Source organism: Dermochelys coriacea, chromosome 2 (genome assembly GCF_009764565.3).
Source record: "Dermochelys coriacea isolate rDerCor1 chromosome 2, rDerCor1.pri.v4, whole genome shotgun sequence".
In the NCBI taxonomy this organism is placed as follows: Eukaryota; Metazoa; Chordata; order Testudines; family Dermochelyidae; genus Dermochelys; species Dermochelys coriacea.
The window spans coordinates 118,131,012-118,151,898 of NC_050069.1; the positions used below are offsets into that span (position 1 = coordinate 118,131,012).

At 39.0% G+C, this 20,887-nt stretch overlaps 1 protein-coding gene across 3 annotated transcripts in view; it reads left to right on the forward strand.

The window, feature by feature from the left end:
• Nucleotides 1-20,887, forward strand: part of TXNDC5 (thioredoxin domain containing 5) — a 40,744-nt gene that overhangs the window by 12,407 nt on the left and 7,450 nt on the right. For all 3 annotated transcript variants that reach the window (XM_038388503.2, XM_038388500.2, XM_043508346.1), the window contains exons 2-7: nucleotides 153-302; nucleotides 4,329-4,434; nucleotides 7,140-7,236; nucleotides 14,087-14,202; nucleotides 16,706-16,792; nucleotides 19,642-19,782. In XM_038388503.2, the coding sequence (XP_038244431.1) occupies nucleotides 214-302; nucleotides 4,329-4,434; nucleotides 7,140-7,236; nucleotides 14,087-14,202; nucleotides 16,706-16,792; nucleotides 19,642-19,782 (636 nt within the window). In that variant the 5' untranslated portion in view covers nucleotides 153-213. The remainder of the gene's footprint in view (nucleotides 1-152; nucleotides 303-4,328; nucleotides 4,435-7,139; nucleotides 7,237-14,086; nucleotides 14,203-16,705; nucleotides 16,793-19,641; nucleotides 19,783-20,887) is intronic.

The window sequence follows — 20,887 nt, forward strand, 5'->3', positions numbered from 1 at the left end:
ACGTGTATATATACTTTTCCCATAGATTCATTCATATCTAGTCTTTATATTTACATTTAAACACATATTTGTTAAGTATAGAGCATGCATACAAATCAGAACAGTGACCTTATTTCTGAAATTTATTTTATCTTTTGCTCATTCTGTTGTAGGTGTGGACACTGTCAACGTCTGCAACCAACTTGGAATGATCTGGGAGACAAATACAACAACATGGAAAATCCATCAGTCTATGTTGTAAAAGTGGATTGCACTATAGATATTCCTCTCTGCTCTGAATTTGGAATCAGAGGATACCCCACGTAAGTACAAAAGGATGTGTGCTTCTATTATTTTGTATGTTTTCCATAGTCCTCTGCCAATTTGTTGAGACCAACTTCTAAGTTATGATTTTTGGTGGTTTCCTTTATAGCTCTTCAGTCTTTAGAAGATAAATTTAAGCTCTCATCATGTTGCCAAGACAAGATGATCTATAATGTCTCTTTTTTTAGACACCATCTTGCAGCTTGGAAGATGGCTCTGTTTAAACAAAGTTTAGAATAGGCCTTCCCCTTCCTCCCACACCCCAAGAGAACGTCTGTGAGACAATAACATAACATATAGCAGTAAAGTACTAGTAGTTCAGGACTAGTTTAACTACTTTAAAATAATTTCAGTTGTCTAACTGTGTATAGCACAACCAATGTAGTGTGTATAAATGGTCTCTCAAACTTTTGTGTGAATTTGGTGCTCATAAAGTTGATAGATTAATAACACCATCTAAAGCCAGGCACATATGGATGCTGGTGCTGTGCAAGTTTATCTACATGGTTTTACTTTAACAGGGTTTGACAAAGTTAACTGCTGCTCATGAACTCGAGTATTAAACCTATGGGGGGGGGGATAGCTCAGTGGTTTGAGCATTGGCCTGCTAAACCCAGGGTTGTGAGTTCAATCCTTGAGGGGGCCATTTAGGGATCTGGGGCAAAAACTGGGGATTGGTCTTGCCTTGAGCTGGGGGTTGGACTAGATGACCTCCTGAGGTCCCTTCCAACCCTGATATTCTATGATTCTGTTATCTTTTAAACCTTTCCTATTATGATAGATGAGAGTGAGCGGGTTCCACCAGTAAGGGCCAGAGTAAGGTCTTGGGTGAGAAGGCTCGCATCTTGCCTCTGAGCTGCAGGAAAAGAATGTGAGCTGGAATTTCTACCAAATAAACAAGCCTTTGCTTAAAGTACATCAGTCCAAACTCCAGCACTTCTGCTAGCATAGTGCTGGACCTCTCTTTAGCAGATTGTCAATTGTGTAGCTTTGTGAATAAATGTCCTACAATGGTAGGGTACGTCTACACTGCCAAAAAAAACCCCCAAAACCTATGGCAGCAAGTTTCACAGTCTGACTTGGGCTTGTGTTGCAGGGCTAAAAATGTCAGTGTACATGCTTGGGATGAATCCTGGGCTCTGAGCCCTCCCCACTTGCTGGGTGTCAGAGCCCAAGCTCCAGCCTGAGCCCAAACTTCTACACTGCTATTTTTAGCCCTGCAATGTAATCCTGAGTCAGTTGACCCAAGCTTTGAAACATACTGCTGCAGGTTGTGTTTTTTTTTGTTTTTGTTTTTGTTTTTTTGCTATATAGACGTACCCATAGAGACCCCAAAAACTTATGATCAAACCTGAAGTTAGTATTTTGACCCTTTCTCAAGAAGTGGAAAATAATAACAATTCACTACTCTGCCTATTCAATTGCACAAATGTTGATATTTATGAAGATGGACCAGTGTAGGTTAAAAATAGTTTACTGAGTAACTTTACAGTCATTGGGTCATTCAGTCCTTTTGTAAGTTATGGAAAATTGCAGCCATTTTGAGTTGGTAAATACTGATTATAATGGGTAAGATAGAAAAAATAATTGTGCATTTGAGAATAGCTGGTACTGGCTTTATCGACAAAGAAAGTGTGAATGATAAACCAGCCATTTGTTAATAAAAAGCTTGATAATAGTTACAGGGTGAGCTGTGCCTTAAGCCCCTTTTCATACTCTCTTGCGTGCACCTCTTGAGGGAAAGGCTGTGCTTCCTTCACCTTTGTCAAGGGTGCCACACTGCAGTTTAACTACTCCAGGAATGGATCTTTGGGTCGATTATGCTGACAGACTGTGTTGCTGTATTCTCTTTCTCTCTCAGTATCTCCCCTCCCTTTTTCCAGTGTGTGCTTTTAACTGTTTATGCTCTTTTGTATCTCTAGGCTCTGGCATTGGTAAAACAGCTCTGTCACTTTTGGTGGCCTGGAAAGAGCATCTTCCCTATTACTAGCCCAGCTATTGTTCCCTTAGCTGCCTTGATGATGTTTACCTCTAGTTGTCTTATCTCAGACCATTGCTTAATTTCCTGCTTGGTCTTCAAACAGAATGCTATCAAGTAGGTAAACTGAGGTACATATAATATTCATACAAATACCTGTGGTACCTTAGAGAGTAACAAATTTATTTGAGCATAAGCTATGAAGTGAGTTGTAGCTCACGAAAACTTATGCTCAAATAAATTTGTTAGTCTCTAAGGTGCCACAAGTACTCCTTTTTGCGGATATAGACTAACAGAGCTGCTACTCTGAAACCATACAAATACCTGTTATACAGGTATCTCCCTCATTCTCCAGAGGGTCACATGCTGAAATTTTTAAAGGTCTGATTTTAAAATTAATTTTATCTCCAACTGAGTAACAGATTTAGTTGAAAATCCTCAGGACATTCAGTCTTTACATATTGGTTTCAAGTATCAGAGGGGTAGCCACGTTAGTCTGGATCTGTAAAAGCGGCAAAGAGTCCTGTGGCACCTTATAGACCAACAGACGTACTGGAGCATAAGCTTTCGTTGGTGAATACCCACTTCGTCGGATGAATGTAGTGGAAATTTCCAGAGGCAGGTATATTGCTTTTCTATTTATACCTGCCTCTGAAATTTCCACTACATTCATCCGACGAAGTGGGTATTCACCAACGAAAGCTTATGCTCCAGTACGTCTGTTGGTCTATAAGGTGTCACAGGACTCTTTGCCGCTTTTACATATTGGTTGTATACTTTACAGTTGGGGAGAAAGATATGGTGGTGTTTTCATACAAAACAAAGAAATTGGATATACAGATCTAAGTGGGGGGGAAACTGAACCTCATCTTAATAAAATAATAGAGATGCTACTATGCCTATAGGATCATTTAAGCTAACTTCTTGATTTCTGTTCTACTCCAGACTGTTATCAGAAGATGTATGAAAGGGAGAGATGATAATCAATTCAGATTTCATAATTCTTTTCTTTATTTTTTGTTGACTTCTTAAAGGGACAATATCAACTTAAAAACCACACACCTTTCTGAATGTTTTTTAACCTACTATTGTAAAAACAATAAAGGGAGGATTTTTTCTTATTTTAATTTGTATGCATTGTGCTTTTGAAAACACTTTTGCATAGTAATTTTTTTAAGTTCCAAGGGGTCTGAATAGAAAAACAGGAGAGAAACATTTAGAAAAATGTGGTTGTAAAACCACAAAAATTAGCAAGGGAAGTCAAGGGCAGATGTAATAACAGAAATTAATTTTAACTCACACTTTAAAAATAAATAAATAAATAAATAAGACAATCTCAATTTGATGGTATCCCTTTAAAATTCCAGTATTTAAACAAATATGATTTCCAATTTTAAGTTAGACTTATATTTAGTGGGAAAAGATTTAGGTATTTTGTTAAACAGATTTTACAGCAAGTATGTATTTATATAATCAGAAAGACTGTCTTTGCAGCTATCCACCTATTTTCTCACCTTGTTCATCTGCTTTAAGCTACTTTTAATCAGTTTAATACAGCATGAGAAGTGGCATGTGATCAAGGACATTCATATTTGGCACGGCACAAAAAAGTGAAGATAAATTCCTGGAAAATAAACTTTTTGTTTTGTGCATACTGAAAAAACTTAACTGATGCTTTTTTGGCAAACTGAAAAATAGGATTCATGAGCATAAACAGGGATTAACCTCAGAGTTATTCTTTCTAGCATTTTATTCACCATTGCATGTTAATTAAGGACATCTTGGAATGTTAACACAAAATATGGTATTTCTATCTGCTAAGTTTAAAGGAGAAGAGCAGAGTTCTGGTTAGTTACAGGGCCCAGTTCTGCATCATGGAAATCAAAGGAATGTGTGATTTTAGTGATAGGCTTGAGGACTGAGTATGCTCTGAGCTCAGTTACGATGTTATCAGAAAAAAGTTCATTTATTTCCAGATAATGTTGCTTGTTTGTATCTATATTTGAAAAGTTTTGCCTTACCTCTTTGTACTGTTTTAATGTTTCAGCCTAAAGCTGCTTAAACCAGGCCAAGAATCTGTGAAATACCAGGGTCCTAGAGACTTCCAGGCACTGGAAAGCTGGATGTTGCAGACACTAAATGAGGAACCAGCTGTAAGTGAACAGGAAATATTCCCTTCTTCCAGAGTCAGACTGATTTCTTGCCACTATAGGGGTTAGGTTTTGCTTTCCAAGAGGAAAACCTCGTAAGAATAAAAATTGGATGATGATAACAAACTGGGACAGTGGCCAAATAGCAGTCAAACCCATAATTAAAACTGGCATTCTTTGACTTGCCCTTTATTTCCTGTATTTAAAACCAAAATTCATAATCTTATTTCAAGGAAATATTAGCCTCTTGACATTTAAGATGGGATTTCCTGGTACACGTTCAGTTGACAATTATAGGCCACAATTACTTTGTCTTGACTAGGAAAAGTGGTTTAGCTAATACAAGCTAGGTAAGTCCAGCATAAATAACCTTTTTCCTAATGAAGATGCAGAACAACAATTATTAGCTGGTCATGCTGTAGTTTAGTAAGGCTGCAACTCAACCAGCAAAATCATGTTACAAAGTGCTACCCTATATCTACACAAGGAAAAGGCTTGAGTTTAGGTCTGGCTCATCTGGCATATTAGATGATCCTGGTGTAAACTTAACTACTTTTCCTAGTCAAGACAAAGCCACAATGATTGCTGAGCTCAATGGATTAAAATACACAGTTGTGCTTAAACAAGATCCATATTAGTGTATCTTTTAAAAGCTGAAAAGTCAAATGCAGAGAAGTTTTAGCAGTGTAGTTTCTAGTAATGTTTTTTCCAGCTCTGATCTAGTGCCTAGAAAATAGTCTTTTTTCTGTTAAGTGACTGACTTAGTGTTTGTTACTATTTCAATTTAGTTATAAGATGACTAAATTCTAGTTTGCTCCTTTTCTAATATTGCTGGTTGTGTGGGATTGGGAAAGAGTTCTCCAAGTGGAGTCTTGAATAGCTTGTAAATTATAGATAGTTGAAAGACCTCATAAACTAGTGTGATGGCACATATGGTTTCTGTGGCAGGAGTGGGCCTGATACCTGATAATTAGGGCTGCAGATTTGTCACTGCCTTTTTTTAAAAGTCAAAAAGTCACGGTAATCTTAGTGAAAGTCACTGGTTTGGTGACTGCTCTGTGATTTTTTTTTTTTTTTTTAAATTAAAAAGAAGCCCTGACAAGTGAGGGGGCACTGACTACCCACATCTGCACGCTCTGCCCCCATACGACAACCCTAATCCCAGCCTGGTACAGAGACAAGGTCAAAGGAGTGAGGGGTAAGGTTGGGGCTGGAGAGCAAGCCTGCCCTGCACTCTCCTCCCAGGCACAGGCAGCTCCTGTATCCTGTGGGACTAGGTCCCAGGATTGAGAGGAAGCCCGCACTCACCTCAGGCATGGGCAATGGCGACTCCTTTGGGGCTGGGCCTAATTCCCTGCTCTGTGTGTGGTGACCATGTGGGCACGGTTGCAGTGCCATTCATGTTTGGCCTGTCCCCGTCATGACGTAGGGAGTCAAACTTGAGTGGCGTTGTGACCCATACATCTGGTTGCGATGCCTGGGGTGCAGAGAGCCAGGCCTAGCCACATGGGACTGGAGCCTCCATAGTGGGGTGAGTCCTGAATACACAAATAAGTCACAAACAAATGGGAAAATCACATTGTCATGGCAGGACAAACATGTAGCCCTAGTAGTAGTGTTTTATAAATAGTGTAGGAGCTATTGTTTAATAATCTAAGAAGATTGAGATGTTACAGTTTTATAAGGGCTGTGTGTGATCTGGTCACTCATGGGGGAATTACTGTATATTCATTTGTAAATCTTTCCTGTATTAAGCTAGTTGTTGATGTAGGTTAATAGGGGACTGTGGGAAGAACAAACAGAAAGGCAGTACAATAGATGTCCAAATGTCCAAATAAGCAACCTACATCCAGACACATGGGATGGGAATACAAGACTATATGGCATACTTCCAGGGTCCAGTCTGAAGTGACCCTCCTTTCTTGCCAGACTGGGAGCTACAGAGCAAAAGTAAAGCAAACAGTTATAAAGGACTTTTCAGGAGACGAGGGGGTTGAGAGTCGATTGTAAGTGAGCTCTGACAGAGAGACAAGTGAAAGGCAGTCTCTGTGCAGGAGTCTGAAGGAGATGGACCTTCTCATATCCAGGGTAATGGTAAGCCTTAGGGGAAAGCATAGGCTGGCTTGTCAGAGAAAACATATCTTAAAAACAATATGCTTTTGGTTCTGTATAAATAATACTTTGCTTTAAAGAAGCTGACTGCCACTCTTATTGTGCCCTGAGGGAACAGAACTGCAGGGTCTGAGCCCAAGTCAGACCTGCTGAGGTAATCACATTTGATATACTGGGAACTGCAGGCAAGGCCCAATTTGAGAGTGGGAGAATCCTGTGGTTCTCCCCCAGGTCAGGTGATTGTTGGAAGTTTGAGGGGAAAGGAAGGTACACTTGAAGAGACCAGGATGGTGGATCACCAGGAGGAAAGACCAGATGTAGTTTGACCAGTAACTGAGATGGTTGCTTTCTGTGTAACATAATGTCAGTTACAAATAATTGCTTATTAGTGTCCACTTGACACATACCTTGATACAGAATAAGGATGGAGTAGGAAATACTTTGGGGAATTTGAAAATTGACAAATGGGGATTGTCTTCATTTACACTGCCACATGGAAGCATTATACATGGCACACTATGTAAGATAGACAATTCATTTAGTGTACATCTGTTGCGTAAGACAGAAATAGTAATTACTTTGTTTCTTTTTAATAGGAGCAAGAATCTGATCTGCAACAACCAAAACTTCCGGAACCTAAACAGGGAATGCATGATCTCTCAGCCGCCAATTTCAAGATGCATACAGCAGAAGGTAATTTAATTATTTTCTTGCAGGTGTGATTGGTACAAATATTTAGATCTAATTAGTGAGAAGCCTGCAATATTTGCTTGATCTTGTGAGGCATATGAGAGAAATGGTGAGTTAGTCTTTAAAAGTATCTTTCTCCCATCTTCTTATCCAAAAATCCGTAACAAGTGGAAAGACAACTTACAAAAAAAATCAGTATTATTACATATTACACGCAATAAATATATTAGACATTAGGGTTGTGAAGTCAAACACTCAAAAGTTAGGAAATCGCAGTATTAAGGTTGCACAAGCAATCTTAAATTCATCCCCTAGTGCATATACATTACGACAGTCTTCAATTACATGATTGCATACCATTTTTTCCCCCACAGGATTCCATCTTCATTTAGTACACAGGATGGACAGTGCTCAATTAATGAGCCACCCTGCACTATTTTGTTTTATGCTCATGGTTCAGTGTGTGAGTCTAGGCTTTATTTACTGTGTATTATTCAAACTCTTCTATGGAAATACAGTTATTTATTTCCTTATGGGCTCTTGTATGGTGCTCATCGCTATAGTATCTGAGTGCTTCACAAGCATTAATTTATCTGTACATATTCTACACAGTATACATATATTTCAGCTTCTACTATGAATGAAGCAGAGGTCCTGCAGAAAACAGCCTCTTTTACTCCACAACCCTAATTTATCCCTAGAGCAAGTAAATCCTGTGCATTGAATGAGCATCCTGTGGAAAAATAGTATGTGATCAAGTAATTAAAACTGTATCGTAATGCCTACACACATGAGGGGTGAATTAAGGTTGCACTGGCAACCTTAATTCTGGGATTTTCTGATTTTTTTTTTTTTTAGTGGTTGACTTTGCACCTTAACATTCTTTTAATAGGTTTTTTATGTATAATTTCCTAGGATTTAAAAAAGCAAACTGAAAAAACAGAAATTTCATCATGTGGGATTATATTCGCAAAAAGAAAAGGAGTACTTGTGGCACTTTAGAGACTAACAAATTTATTAGAGCATAAGCTTTCGTGAGCTACAGCTCACTTCATCGGATGCAACTGAGCAGTAGCTCACGAAAGCTTATGCTCTAATAAATTTGTTAGTCTCTAAGGTGCCACAAGTACTCCTTTTCTTTTTGCGAATACAGACTAACACGGCTGCTACTCTGAAACCTGGGATTATATTGACACTCACATGGTTTGTTGGTAGAGTTGTAATCTTTAGATCCACCACACAGACTCTTGCCACTTGAGATAACAGAGTAACTGATAGCAGTGGTAGATTGCCATCTTGTATGTGGCCCAGCATTAAAAGGGGATGAGAGACACTCTTTGCCAGTGGATTTCATAGATATTGGCTGACCACAGAGGAATAGTGAGACTCAGGAATCTTGGGTTCCATTCTTGTCCCTGAAGGGGAGAGTTCTCTAGTGGGCACAGACTCTTTTGCCCATTTCTGGCAAGCTGGACCTCTTTTTCCCCATCACCTCTAATCTAGCCCTGCCCCACTCCTGTCTCTCCCCAGCTCAGGCTTCTTATGCCAATTCCATTCTTCCCTACGTAGCCTCTGCTTCTCATTCCAGTCTCATTCTCCTTGCTTAATCAGTCCTAGTTTCCTCTCTCTCTGTTTGCTGTCAGGTTCCCAGTGCCCCCCCTTCTTCTTGCTTAAGCAGTCCCACCTCCCAACATTTTGTCCAGTCTGTCTCTCCTTGGCCCCCTCCCCTTCAGTTAGCTCTGAGTTCCACTCTCCCTTCCTGGGCTCCCCCTCCAATCTGTCTCTCTCTATTTCATTTCTGGCTTTTTGTCCCAGTATCTTGGTTCAGCAAGCCCCAGCTCTCCCCAGGCACCACAGCCCTCATCCCATCTCAGTGTTCCCTTGCCTAGCCAAGTGGTCCCCAGTCTCCCCCGTCTCCAGTTTCCCTCACCAGCTCCTAGGGTCTCCACCCCACATTTCCCTTACTGGCTTCCTGTCTCCTTGCCCAGCAGGTCTCAGTCTCCCCTCCAGCTTCCAGTCATAACACCGCACCTTTCTCTCCCCCCTCCCGTGCCATTCTTTCCAGACTCTTTGTGCAAGTCTACTCCTTTCCCTCCTCCCTGGTCCAGTTTTTGTCCAATCTGCATTCAAATCAGAAGGCTTCCTTTCCTACACTGGTTAGGTGTCAGCGGGGTTGAGTCATTGGGACCACAGAAGAGGCAGGTTCCCAGCTTTCAGTTCTAGTGCCTGCCACTACCCTGGCCCAGAGCAGTCATTATAGGGAAAGTTTATTCTGTGCGCCATTGCCCTGTGCTAGAGCATGCTCAGTGGATGATGTATGCGGAGTCCAGTCACATGTAGGAGCTGCGATATTTTCAGTGAGGATGGAATCTTCAGAGATTTTAGTGCTTTCTATATTTAGGTTGCATAATACTTCCAATTATAAAAGATTCTTGTAACTTTACGAAACTCTCTAGCACCTCCATTGTTTGGAAAGGACCTTTGAAATTCAACACGAACAATACCTTGGGGCTAGAGACGTAACTTTTTCTTAACCCATGGAATTCCGTTCAGGTAGCATTTGAGTGGGGGTCAGAGAAGGAGAGCTAGGTCAGACCTCCCCCTCCCCCGACACAGCCCATTGCCCCCGTGGTCCATCCCTGCCCTCTGGGACTATCACATGGGTCAGGCACTCCCCCAACTCCATGGTTTGGGGAAGGAAGAGCCAGACTGGGCTCCCCTCAGTCATCCCTTGGACCCAGCACACCCTGAACCCCGTGCCCCACTCTGGGATAATAGCCTTCCTCTGTTGCTAAGTAATGCAGTTATTTCCACAGTTCAAGTGATAGAAGTCTGTGATGCAGTGCTGAAGGTTCTGGATTCAAATCGATTTCAAAAACCTAAGAAATTGTAACCTAAATAATTTTTTTTTTTTTAATACAAAGTCCAGTATTTGAAAGTGAGGAAATACCAGATTTAAGATTGCTTTCTGGTACATATGCATTATACGACAGTTTTTAATTATATGATCACGTGGTATTTTTTTCATTGGATGCCTCTCTCTTTCAGTGCAAAGGGTAGACACATAACGGAGCAGAATTAAGGTGCCTGGGCAACTCTTAAATTTAGCATTTCCTAACTTTCAAGTGCTCTGTTTTGCAAACTACATAATCTTTTAATATAGTTTTGTATATCTAACATTGTGCATACACCATACAATTTTGTTGTTGTTGGATGCATATTTGGAATTTAAAAAATTAATAATTCTGATTGTATAATCTACATCATCATTGCATTAGCTACCTATTCGAAATGAGAAACGTCAACTTAATAAACTTTAAAAACTCTAATGTTTCAGCTTGGAAACCACATACTAATTAAACTCTCTTATTGTCTGGACCAAAAATATAAGTTGATAGTTTTCCAGTAAGGATTGAAATATGCCTCACAGTAATAGCATTGTTTTTTGTGTGCGATTTCTCATCCATTTTTAAAACACTAAAGCGCATTGAAGCTTTCACTTGTTCATCATTTTGTGGGGACAACACAGAGTGGTGTGAAATGTCAAGTTATTTGTGGCTGATGGACCACAAAAGAGAGATCAGGAGGCAGCAGTGATAAGTGATGGGCACATTTGCTGCACTTGCCAACTCAGAGGTTCATTGGAGATAAAAAGCCACTGGACTGAGTCATTAGGATTCCTTACTTTTTAGATCTTTGTTTATATGGTTCCTGGTTAAGAAACTCGACTATAGAGTAAAAATATGAAAAAGGCAATAATCCCAGACAGAAAGTTGTACCAATAAATCTTATTTTCGTCAATCTTTCTCTCTGCCTCTCAAGTTTTCTTTCAAACATTTAAACTAGAATGGAATTACAGTAGAACCTGCCTACAGTGAATCTCCATTTATAGTGAAATTGTTCTGTTAGGAACATTTGTGGGGGGTGAGGGAGGATGGGGGAAGCAGTGAAAAAGACTTCATTATTGTAAGAGGTTTCCATACTTTCATTTCTCCTGTGACTATACTTTTTCTATGTCCTTGCATTAGAAGTATTTGACATTCTTTTCTCTGTATTTAGTTCCTTTCTATTTTGTGTTAATATGGCGTTGCCTTGAGAATTCTGTGTGCAGTTCTGGTCTCCCATGTTTAAAAAGGATGAATTCAAACTGGAGCAGGTACAGAGAAGGGCTACTAGGATGATCCGAGGAATGGAAAACTTGTCTTATGAAAGGAGACTTAAGGAGCTTGGCTTGTTTAGCCTAACTAAAAGAAGGTTAAGGGGAGATATGATTGCTCTCTATAAATATATCAGAGGGATAAATACAGGAGAAGGAGAGGAATTCTTTAAGCTCAGCACCAATGTGGACACAAGAACAAATGGGTATAAACTGGCCACCAGGAAGTTTAGACTTGAAATCAGACGAAGGTTTTTAACCATCAGAGGAGTGAAGTTTTGGAATAGCCTTCCAAGGGAAGCAGTGAGGCAAAAGATCTATCTGGTATTAAGATTCTACTTGATAAGTTTATGGAGGAGATGGTATGATGGGATAATGGGATTTTGGTAAGTAATTGATCTTTAAATATTCAAGGTAAATAGGCCAAATCCCCTGAGATGGGATATTAGATGGATGGGATCTGAGTTACCCAGGAAAGAGTTTTCTGTAGTATCTGGCTGGTGAATCTTGCCCATATGCTCAGGATTTAGCTGATTGCCATATTTGGGGTCGGGAAGGAATTTTCCTCCAGGGCAGATTGGAGAGGCCCTGGAGGTTTTTCGCCTTCCTCTGTAGCATGGGGCATGGGTGACTTGAGGGAGGCTTCTCTGCTCCTTGAAGTCTTTAAACCATGATTTAAGGACTTCAATAGCTCAGACATGGGTGAGGTTTTTCATAGGAGTGGGTGGGTGAGATTCTGTGGCCTGCGCTGTGCAGGAGGTCAGACTAGATGATCAGAATGGTCCCTTCTGACCTTAGTATCTATGAATCTATGTTGTTAGAGTGGTTCTGACTTGACTGCTACAACTACATTAGAGAGTTTACAGCGGACGAGCTGCAACAATGCCACTGTAAGCTCTCCCAGCCGACAGGAGAGAACTGTCCCATCGGCTTTACTGCTCCAGTCCCATGAGTGGTGTAGCTATGTCAGCGGGACGCTTAGGTCGGTGTAACTTACGTTGCTCATGGGGGTGGCTTTTTCACACCCCTGAGCTACATACGTTATACCACAGTAAGTGTTAGTGTAGACATAGCCTAAACTACTTAGGCGCAGTTTTTTAAAGTTATTTAGGCATTGCTTTGCTGTCACAATACCTAATTGATTTAGGAGCTTAAATATCATTTTCAGAAGGGATCTAGGCACTAAGGAGTCTAAATCCCATCAACAGCCAATGGGATTTAGACTCTTAAGTGCCTAAATGATTTGTTAATGACAAATCCATGTTTGCTATTACTTATAATTCTAGCTATTCCTCATATCTTTTAGGTGCTTACTAATTGATTGTTGATTTTTTTTTCCAGCATCTTTTCAGGTGTCAAAGTTAGGCTGCCTGGTCTATAATTCCCCAGGTCCTCTTTTTTCCCCTTTTTAACAATAGGAATATGTTTGCCTTTCTCCAGTTCTGTTTATCTAAATAGTCTGTAACCTGTTCTTTCCCCATTTTGACTTGTGTTCCTTCCCCCATTTTTTAATATTAATTGTGTTGAGTATCTGGTTGCTATTATCCTTTTTTAGTTAAATGGGCATTAAATAGCTTAGTTTTCTTGATGTCATTAATTATTAGCCTTTCCTTCCCTGCTGAGTGGAGGACCTACACTTTCCTTCATCATTCTCTTGCTCCTAATATACTTAAAGTACCATTTGTTACTACTTTTTATGTCCCTTATTAGGTGCAACTAATTTTGTGCCTTAGCCTTTCTGATTTTGTCCCTACATGTTTGTGCTATTCTTCTGTACTCTTCCGTAGTAATTTGTCCATTTTTCACCTTTTTGTGGGATTCCTTTTTGATTTTCAGGTCATTGAAGAGCTCCTGATGGAGCCATGTTGGCTTCTTACTATCATCCTATATTTCTTTGCATTGGGATAGATGGCAGCTGTGCGTTTAATATTGTCTCCTTGAGAAACTGCCAGCTCTCCTGAATTCCTTTATCCCTTAGGTTTTGTTCCCATCGGACCCTATCTACTAGGATTACATGACAGAGATTTAAAAAGTCCTTGTCTCAAAGAGCTTGCAATTTTAATTTAGATAAACACAAACATGAAGATGACAGAGGATCAGTGCAAGGAAAAGAGGAGAGTTAATTCAAATAAAGAGTTTTATAGCAATTGAATTCCCATCATGTCTTTATTTAGAAATGTATTCAGTGTTCGAAGTTTCTCTTTAAATTATGCTGTTTACTTTTTCCTTCTGCTGTTTTCCACTCTTCAGCAGTGTAGCTGACCCACGTGAATTCTTGTTAGAATAAAAATTTTAGCAAATGGTTAGATGAAAATTATGCTTTTAATAAACATCTAACTTTGGAGGTGGTTTTTGTGAAGATGGATGGATGGAGGAAAGACATGAACTATGCACTGATGTACTTGGATATGACATTGAAAAACGAGTTCCTAAAATATTCGTGGCCATGTTTAGTTTGTGATATTTCAAACTAACTGTAAATATAAGTGAAGTACTGTACAATGGATATCATTTAAAAATTAATGTTTACTGCACCACACTATTTTATTTTTACTATTCTATTTTCAGTATTCCTGTACTTAATCTGGGAAATACCATGATAAATTTATAATTGGTGGTAAATAGCTACTCTTTAATGACAGCCACTGTTTCAGGCACATATGAATTGAGGCTTTTTTTTTTTTCTTTCTTTTAAAGGTAATCACTTTATCAAATTCTTTGCCCCTTGGTGTGGCCACTGCAAGGCTTTGGCTCCAACTTGGGAACAGCTGGCTTCAGTTCTTGAACATTCTGAAACTGTCAAGATTGGCAAGGTAGGTTGAAAGCTCCTATTAAACTGTAAATATATCTCCTTTGATGAATATATTAATCAAATAGCACGCTACTCATCCTGTAGTCTGTAAGCCAAACTTTATTTACTCTATTTTGTATACCACTTGATAAATCATTTCACCTTCACAGATCCCATTTTAAGTTTGAGCTGGCTATTTCTCTGATATGCCACATGGACCGAAATATTTTATTTATCCTGACGAGATGGCCAACGCTGAATTGACAAGACCTATTAATTGTAAATAAGGGCATGCCAGAAACTTGTCTGTACTCAGATTACTGTGTTTCAGAGGTATGAACAAACAGAGAGGGTGAATACAGTAGATGATGAGAGGAATATTTTCAGTTTTGATTTTTGTATTGCATTGCCCTTGTCTGTTGCCACAGCTTCATAAATTTCAAGACTTATTTTCTGTAGTAAAAATTACTCTTCCAATATACTGTATACAGCTGTATAACTTTTGTAAATTTTAGACCCAATAAAGGCATTTATGATGGGTTGTTTATCATTATTTATATCCTCCTCCCACCCATACCCCACCCCCCCAAAAAATTAATATAGACTTCTGGGAGACTTCTGTCTTAAAAACTGATATCTTGTCCTGCTTTACTATTTCCCTTAGGGATGATAACCAGATTCTGTGGTGTATTTACCATGGGAGCTTATTATTTGTTCCTGAAGTGACTTCTGTGCAGAGGTATGCAGGTGGTCTGGCAACTGCAGTTACTCGTTTTTTTTGCTGACCCATGCTGAAGTCATGCTTGTGGCTAACAATCTGAATCCCTCAGTGTTCTCTGATGATGCTAAATGTATAGAGGCTAACTTTTTTAAACTCTTAAACCTTCAAAGGTATTAACTTTGTATTTAAAGACTGCTGTCATTAACTTCTAAGTAATGTTAATTGTAACTGTTAATGACAAAGAAGCTGCAGTCTCTCCTTTCTCTAGCTTAGTAGCACTTTGGGTTGTCACTGGTTATAAGTTAGCCTTCTTATGTGAAAAGCTCTTGGAAAGTTCTTGTACGCTGTAAGAGTAAACTTCTCTTATGGTGTAGATCAGAGTGAGTCTATTGAGAAATTTAAATGTTTTGAAATCTGGCAACACATTTGAGATTGCTCAGAATAAAGTACCAGAGGATTTTTGTCCTTTGATACTATCTGTATTAAACGATGATTACTTTCTGAGCATCTGGAATGTTTGCATGAGCTATCTGGTGCAGTTATTGCTTGGTTTAAGTATGTTCTTACTACAGTATTACCCAGTCTTTCTTCATGGAGAGAGTTAAAGTCCATTGTTTTTAAAATTCCTGTTTTATCCAGTGTTCAATCTTGCATGTTTTACCATTTTTTTTCCTAATAAAGGCAGTTAGTCTTGTCTCAATGCCTACCCAATTTTGTGTAACAAGGTACCATGAAACTATTGGAAACTTGTTTTGTTTCAGACTGTGATTCTCTAAGTAGGCAGGAAACATGACCTATATGTAATCCAGGTAAATGTCAGTAGCACCTTTTACTTTGTGCCTGGAGTCTGTTTAGTTGTACTCACTTCAGTGATCTGTGGCAAAGAGTTCCGAATGTTAACTTTAAAAATCTAAGGGCTGTCTCAAGCAGATGCTGAAACCATCTAAACATGTAGATTATTTATTTGCTTATTAATCAGATTTGTAAATCAGGGAATGTCTACACAGGGATTAAAAAAAAATTGCTGTCCCAGGTCAGCTGGCTCAGACTACTGCTTTGGCTCTGGGCTAAAAAAAATGCTGTGTAGACATATGGGCTTGGGCTGGAGCCTGAGCTCTGGGACCCTGTGAAGGGGAGGGTCCCAGAGCTTGGCCTCCAGCCGAAGTCCAAATGTCTACACAGCAATATTTAGCCCCACAAGCCCAAGTCAGTTGACCTGGGCCATCCACAGCTGTACTGCAGGTCTTTTACCCCTGTGTAGATGTAATCTCTGTCCTTACAAATCGGCTTGTGGCAACATTAGAATCTAATTTGAATTCCAGTTGCTCAGCATTTGGAATTTCCCTTGTACTGAAGTCAAGTTACTAGCTGTTTGATTTCTGATTTCAGAGTACTCCTATATGATTTAAAAAATAAACAAAATAATAAAACAGACCAGTAAATCCTTGTACTGAAAATTTAGGTTTCAAACTCTTAACATATGAGTATTGGGTGCCCTGCTGCCCAGGTTGTAATTTTTTTTCACTCTGCGAATACTGAATGCTTGTTTTAACTAGCATATTAAATCATAGTTCCTTTGTTCTTTTCTGCTTTCCCTGAACAGCTTGAGAGAGATTTGGAACACAGACTTAAATGGCTTTTAAGACAAGACTTGTAAATTATTCCAATTAGCTTCTGACAAACTTTGCATTTCTCTGTAGATACATATTGTGAGATATGAAATATAAAGGGTATGATGCTGTATTTGGAACAGGATGGATTTTATTCCATATGAATGAATGATTATAACTATTTTAAACTTTAGGTTGACTGTACACAGCATTATGAAGTCTGTTCTGAAAACCAAGTTCGTGGATATCCCACCCTCCTCTGGTTTAGGAATGGTGAAAAGGTGAGGCTGCAAATACAGTACGAGGTCAAACCCTTTCTTCCTCTGTGAAGACAAGCAGGCTTGTAGAATGTTCTTGCATGTTGGGAAAAGTTGGCTTATTTGAATATATTTGAAACCCTCTTTATAAGAGATGTAAAGATGGACAATATGAATGGGGCAGTGTCTGAGATGGAGTGGTGACTACTTTTATTTGTGCCACAAATAAAACTTCTAATATAGTTGTGCATCCTGGTCTGCAAATAACCAAAAACCATACATTGTTCATAAACCAGGGATAGATATCTCAAAACATATCAACTTATGAGAGAACTCTGGGTATATTTTCATCTTCCAACTTTATCCTTACATGTAAAAGTGTCTAGATGAAATAGACAAAATAGAATCTCCCCTTTTCCCCTCCCCCCGATGTTGCCTCTCCGGATTCACATTCATGGGTATTGCATGGCCCTAGAGTCATCAGCTCAGAGCAGTGCCTGTTGAGTTCACAAGTCTGAACATTTGAAGTGAGGTTATAAGAATCCTGTGGCTCCAGTTGCGAATGACTCTGAAGAGGTTAGGGAAATGAGGAGTGCATATCTTCAAAGCCAATATATTTGAACAATACCAAATAAGCTTTACTGTAAGTAATATTTTCCTCCTAAGAGAATTGCCTCTGAAGATCTTCACATCTGGGAGATTTACCAGAAGTAACTCTAAAGGGGGACTAATTAAACAAGAATCATGGAACTGCTTTCAAACATTGGAGTAAGATTGAAATTAGTGAGAATAGTGCTGAATATGAATAGAGCTGAAAGTGCTAGCTTTACAAATTAAGTCATGCTTATGTAGTCTATTAAATTAATCTGCCTTAGAGCTAGTGGAATGAGCTCTAAACTTGTTATTTAGGAAGACATCAACTCAACTGCAACAAGTCTCTAAACACAAAGAATAACCCATTTCTGAAGTCTTTCAGATAATTCATTCCCAGACTATCACAAAAGAGTGTGAACAGCTCGATAACTTTCCAGTGGGTGTCATCGTATCTAAATAAGTTATCACTCTGTGTCCAGTTTAAGCGTCTGTTTCCCCAAGTAACTGGTATTAGGAAGAAAACTGGAAGGTTTGTGTTGCAGTGCACATTAGCCTACAGCCACCTTAAGTAAAAAGTTTGGGGTAAGGATGTGAATCTTTGTGGAGCATAGTCACCAAGGTGGCCATGAAAGCCTGTAACAGAATCTTCACTTCTACTCTGAACTTCTGGCGGGAGAACTACAGTTGGGAATGGTGATTTAATCTGACTGCTGTCTCCACAGCCTTAACAGCAGAGAGCAACACAGCAAAGGCTCTTAAGCACAGGGAACATTCTGACCTTCCAAAACAATTTCCAAGATGTTTTATGTTGTTGTCCCAGGAGACTATTGGTGGCCCCAAATAATAATGTATCTCATCAGGACCACCACACATTAATAGCCATTACAAAGAGCTGTGGTCACTTCAGAATAGGCTTTCCTGACAAGATGAGTATTTTTTGAACTACTTATCCATTAGTGAAGATAAAGTTGCTCCTATTCCCTTGGACCTTTCAGCTGCTTCCAAAACCAGAAACTGAGAAGAGAAAAAATAAAAACTCTACTGTTATGCTGGGTAAAAATGAGTCTCCTTTTTAGCCACTGCCCTGGGGAACTATGGATCTCTGGCAAGGGCAAGTTGGCCTTTATCAACATCATGCTATTCCCTCATGCTGGACTCCCCTCAGAATCAGAAAGATGTTTCTTTGGACAAGTGTGACATCCCGAAATGAAACTTCCAACCATTTGACCCAGCCACTCCTGGAAAATTTTATCGTTGTCCAATGGGAAGGACATAATATTGTTCAATAAGGGGGGAACTGCTTCAGCCAGTTGAGCATTGTCACCATCGTTGTCATCATCTTACTCCTCATAATTGAAATTTGGCATGTCATCAGTACTGGAAAGAGGTAGGTAAGGTCTCCAAGGGTGGTGGAGGAGAAAAAAATGGGCAGAGCTCTGCCCTGCTGAAATGGATAAGAATGAGCAGGTACAGACTTCTCATGTGATCTTTGAGCTCCCTGGTTTAGACTGGGGGTGTCGGGGAGGGACAGAAGCCGCCACAGCTATTTGGACATGGACCATATGAATGGCAAAGATACGAAGTCTGCAGTGTTCCCCAAAGGCATAGGAGATGACTAAAGAGGCATGTCTGTCTTACTCATAAGGTGTAGGAAAGTTTGTAAACAGTACGTTGAAAAGTTATTCCAAATCTAAGGTACATCTCCTAGCTCACACCTGAGGGGGCTGAAATTGACCCCAAAGACTTCTGGGACTTACTGGAATCTGAGATTCCAAAACTGAAGACTTGTCAAAGGAAGTACTAGATTCAACCAACAGAACACATTGATAACAGATCAAACTAAAGCATAGAGACTAAATCTGATTGTTTACTGTATTTTTTCTTACACTGTGTTTAACACACTGAAGAGAATCTTTGTGATCCTGAGAGCTAGAAACAAGGGCTAACTTCTTTTAGAAATGAGGGGCCAAGATTTTGAGTGCTTCTAATTCCATGTTTTACTCTAGACAGCCACTTTTTAAAATCTTGAATCTTTCTTTTAAATGAAAGTTTAGGTTCTAAAGTACAAGGGAAGGATTCCATGGCAAATTCTGAATCCTTGGAGTAAACTTAGTCCTGTATATATGTTTACAGATCACGGAGCATTTTATTATGAATATGTGTATTACGTGCTCTATTACAGATATTTACCATGTTTATCTTTAGATAAAATCCAAAACCTCAGAAAACTTTATTTGCTAAACAAACAATATGTATTTTCACAAATGGTTTAATTGTAGGCTGACCAGTATAAAGGAAAGAGGGATTTGGATTCATTAAAGGAATATGTAGATTCTCAGCTACAAAATGCCAAGAATGCCCCAGACGCTGATAAGCCATCTGAAGTTCCACAACAGCCTACAGAACCCACTCATGATGAGGTAAGTGGACTGTGCTGTAAAATTCTATCAAAAATCTTTATTCCAACAAATCTACTGCCACTTCCTGTCATTTATCATAAAGTTTGTGATGGCTAAAGTGATAGCTTAGTAACCTGTAAACAATAATTTTGTAAACCTTGCCAAACATGTTTGCATGCAAAACTTTTAATAAAGTTAGTATTAGACATTTTAGGTTAGCAGTTGCTGTTGAGGAACATAGAACCTTAAGCCTTTCTAATGCTTTTACTAACCTGATGCATTGGAAAACTTCGGGGGGAAAAAAACAAAACTGCCCAGATGTCATTATAGTCACAGTAAATTGTTTAGAGAGTTGCATGCATATCCATCTATAGATAGATTAAAAAAAAAAACTTTGTTTTTTTGTCTGCTAAATTTAGCATGTTGTGTGTCTTTCACATAGTCAGAATCCTTGTGACATCGTATTTGGTTGTTGTGGAGATGATTGTCACAAACAGGATTCTGACATGAAATAGAAAAGAGACAGCAGGAACAGGTGAGCATCTGAAAAACAATGATACTGTATTTATAGGGAAAGAAAGGATGGAGGGGAAAAATCCCACAAAAGGTGGGGGAAGAGCAAGAATTGTGGAGGGAAATATGAATGTGATAGTGTGGGAAATTATGGCAGTAAAAGTTTTGAGTTTGGAATGACTGCATTAATTGTGTGTTGGAGCTACAGGGAGTTATGCAGATTGCCAAGCAAATGGTAATAAAACAATAGTACTCTACGTGGTCACACTTCATCACTTTAGGTTTTTATCTTAAAAAAAACAACCACCACCACCAACACACTTCTGCTTTTCATCTTTGGTTTTTATTGCAACTAATGTGCAAATATAATTATCGAGAAATTGTAACATCAACAAGTACAGCCTAAGTTCAGTTTATATAATATTTGTGGTTTGCAAAAGAAATGTTTGTTATGCCCACAAAATGTGGGATGGTAATGGATGTATAAAATTAAAATACTGTGAGAGATTATTTGTTCCTCTGGTAATTTATAGTAGGTCAAAGTTTTCAATATCTAATTTTCAGATAAAATCAGTCTTAATAAAATAATTACATTTAGTTTCATGACCTAACA